Raw genomic sequence first — 2529 nt, 5'->3', positions numbered from 1 at the left:
AAGAGCTCAGCATTCTGTTGTTGGCAGCTCTTCCTCGCCTGGTGCCAAGTTAAAGCCGATTTGGAGTTTATCTGGTAGGAAATGCTAGTCAACGGGTCTTTATTCCATAAGCTTTCACTGCCTTCAACTGTGAAAGAAGTCAGATGGAATTTGCTGCATTATGCATAGAAAACACTTTGAGTGAACAACATTTTCTAAACCATCCTAGTAGCATTATTGACTGAAGCGTTATCTTTCTTCACCTTTGTTTTCCTTTTTCCTTTTTATTTTATTTTTTTCTTATTTTTTAAGTGTCTATAACATTTTCTTCACTTCTGAAATGAAGTTGGGGGAGGAGAGTTGTTAAAGGATCAACCTCATCCAATCCCTTTCACGTAAGAAAAGGCATCGTCTCCCTATTTTTCCTCTGGGACATTTGGATCAGATGAGCTGGGAAATTAAGCAAACAAAATGATGAAGAATAGAGAGATCAGCCCACTTCCTTAATCTGAAAAAAAAAAGATGGAGGGGTCTCAAGAGAAAAGAACAATAAACATATGTCTTCTCTCAGCAAGAGGATGTTTTGCCTGCGCATTCTAGGTCGGTCTCCTTAGAAACACGAGGTGTTAGAGGGGAGAGTCATTGACTCCTGCAGACAGATTGGCCTAGACCTGCACCCAAGGTGCTCGCTCACTAGTGGTTGGACCTTAAATTAACTTTTGGAACCTCATTTTCTCATGGTTAGAATATATTTAAAGTAGGTAAAGCTTGTAGCAATAGGAAATACTGATTGTTAGTTTTGCTTCCTTCAGTGTAAAAAAATACTTACCTTATTTGTAAGCAAAATAGCCTTTGCTATTTTGTGATTCCCCATAGACTCTACAAACTTGTATGTACTCTGTGAAAGGCACATACTATACACAGATAAATATTATTTATAGCTTTTTATATATAAGACATTTGGGAAGTTAGTAAACAAGTAAAATATTTTTGTATGCTTCATGTTGTAAAAATTTCTCTTTTCTTTTCAATAACATGAAATTGTGCTGACAAGCCATGTGAAGTAATAATCTTTCCATTTATTTTTAAGGAAGAGAGGAAAGATTATGTTCCTTCTCAAATTTTCTGAGAAGTACTCCATATTCTAAGAAATTAGGCATTTTTCATAAGCACATAGTCTACACTCTACCTAACTGTGCTTTGTGTCTGATGAGGAAGTGACCAGAGACCTTTATGTCACCCACATGCCATGCACTGTGATCTGAAACTTGTGGTCCTGTGGCACATCAGAGAGGAAGAAAACATATCAAAATGTGATTCAGGCAACAGCATGGAAATTTCTAGAATGTTTAAACTATAAAATCATAACATGTTTATATAAAAATAAATTTGAATTGATAATGTTAAATTTAAACTATCATGATTTTTTTAACTAGTCTGTATAAATGAGATCATTCAAATGAGACTGATTGAGGCTCATTTGAAGATGGAGATATTTTAAACAAATATTATTAGAAAGTTATAGGTTTTGTTTGTAATACGGTAGAAAATGTAAGATACGAAAAAGGGGGGGGGGGTTTTTTTTTTTTTTTTTGTCCAGGAGTGGAGCAAATGGTTATAAATGACCGATGATAGAAATGCGATTGGCCCTTCACTTATAGTATATTTTACATTTTAAATTAAGGGATTAGAACATATTTCTCAATAAAAGTATAGATTTGCTGACTGGACATCTCCCCAAAGAGTTTCAAATTCCCGCAATAAACCATCACAACTAATGCTGAAAGCCAAAGTTGCAAGCTACAGAGAATTGAGAGAATGGGGTCTTTTCCTTTTCCTGTTCTCATGATACTTGAAAATAAATGTCTAAATGGAAGGAAAACATTACAATAAACAATGCCAAGGATGATGAAGAGTATATATTAGGTGTCACTAGGTCAATAACTGGTACCTTGTCCTCCTATCAAACCTGTTTAGTTTAAGGCTAATATAAAAATAAAATGTTCTTTTGAAAGGAACACAAAATGAAATAGACTGGGAAATTGCAAAGCCCTTTAAGAAAGGCATGCAATGTAGAAGATGTACTTTAAAATTTTAATGCATATAGAAATCAAACAATTTTTTATTTTCTACAATTATTTTACTCTTACATTGAACTGCAAAAAATCGTAGAGTCTGGCTGTGAAGACATGAATTAGAAGTAACTGAACATTACTAAATTATTCCACTGAAACATACTCAGGATAAAAAAATTATTCCACTGAATATACTCAAGATACTTCTCCAACACATGCCCAAGGATATCCAAGGTTGTGAATTTTCTTGTGAATTAGTGACTTACCATTTGTCCTCCACATTTCATTCATTATATCACACGTTCTATGCAACAACCTCTTTGTCAATACCACTTAAGTGGAGGATGCTCTAGTTGACCCATTTGATATGAATCACTAAGAAACCCCACGATAACAGATTTAGAAAATATCATTTCGGGCCGGCCCAGTGGCGCACTGCTACAGTGCGCCGCTTGGGAGTGCGGCGGCGCTCCCG

General features: G+C 35.2%; 1 protein-coding gene across 1 annotated transcript in view; it reads right to left on the bottom strand.

Moving 5' to 3' along the window:
• MRC1 (mannose receptor, C type 1) overlaps window positions 1–2529 on the bottom strand; it is a 43554-nt gene that overhangs the window by 30823 nt on the left and 10202 nt on the right. Inside the window, exon 5 of the mRNA XM_008584437.1 lies at window positions 7–127. Coding sequence (XP_008582659.1) covers window positions 7–127 — 121 coding nt within the window. The remainder of the gene's footprint in view (window positions 1–6; window positions 128–2529) is intronic.

The sequence above is a fragment of the Galeopterus variegatus genome, unplaced genomic scaffold (assembly GCF_000696425.1).
Source record: "Galeopterus variegatus unplaced genomic scaffold, G_variegatus-3.0.2 Scaffold3260, whole genome shotgun sequence".
In the NCBI taxonomy this organism is placed as follows: domain Eukaryota; kingdom Metazoa; phylum Chordata; class Mammalia; order Dermoptera; family Cynocephalidae; genus Galeopterus; species Galeopterus variegatus.
The sequence above is the reverse complement of the archived record's forward strand: the minus strand, read 5'-3'. Positions and strand labels throughout refer to the sequence as shown.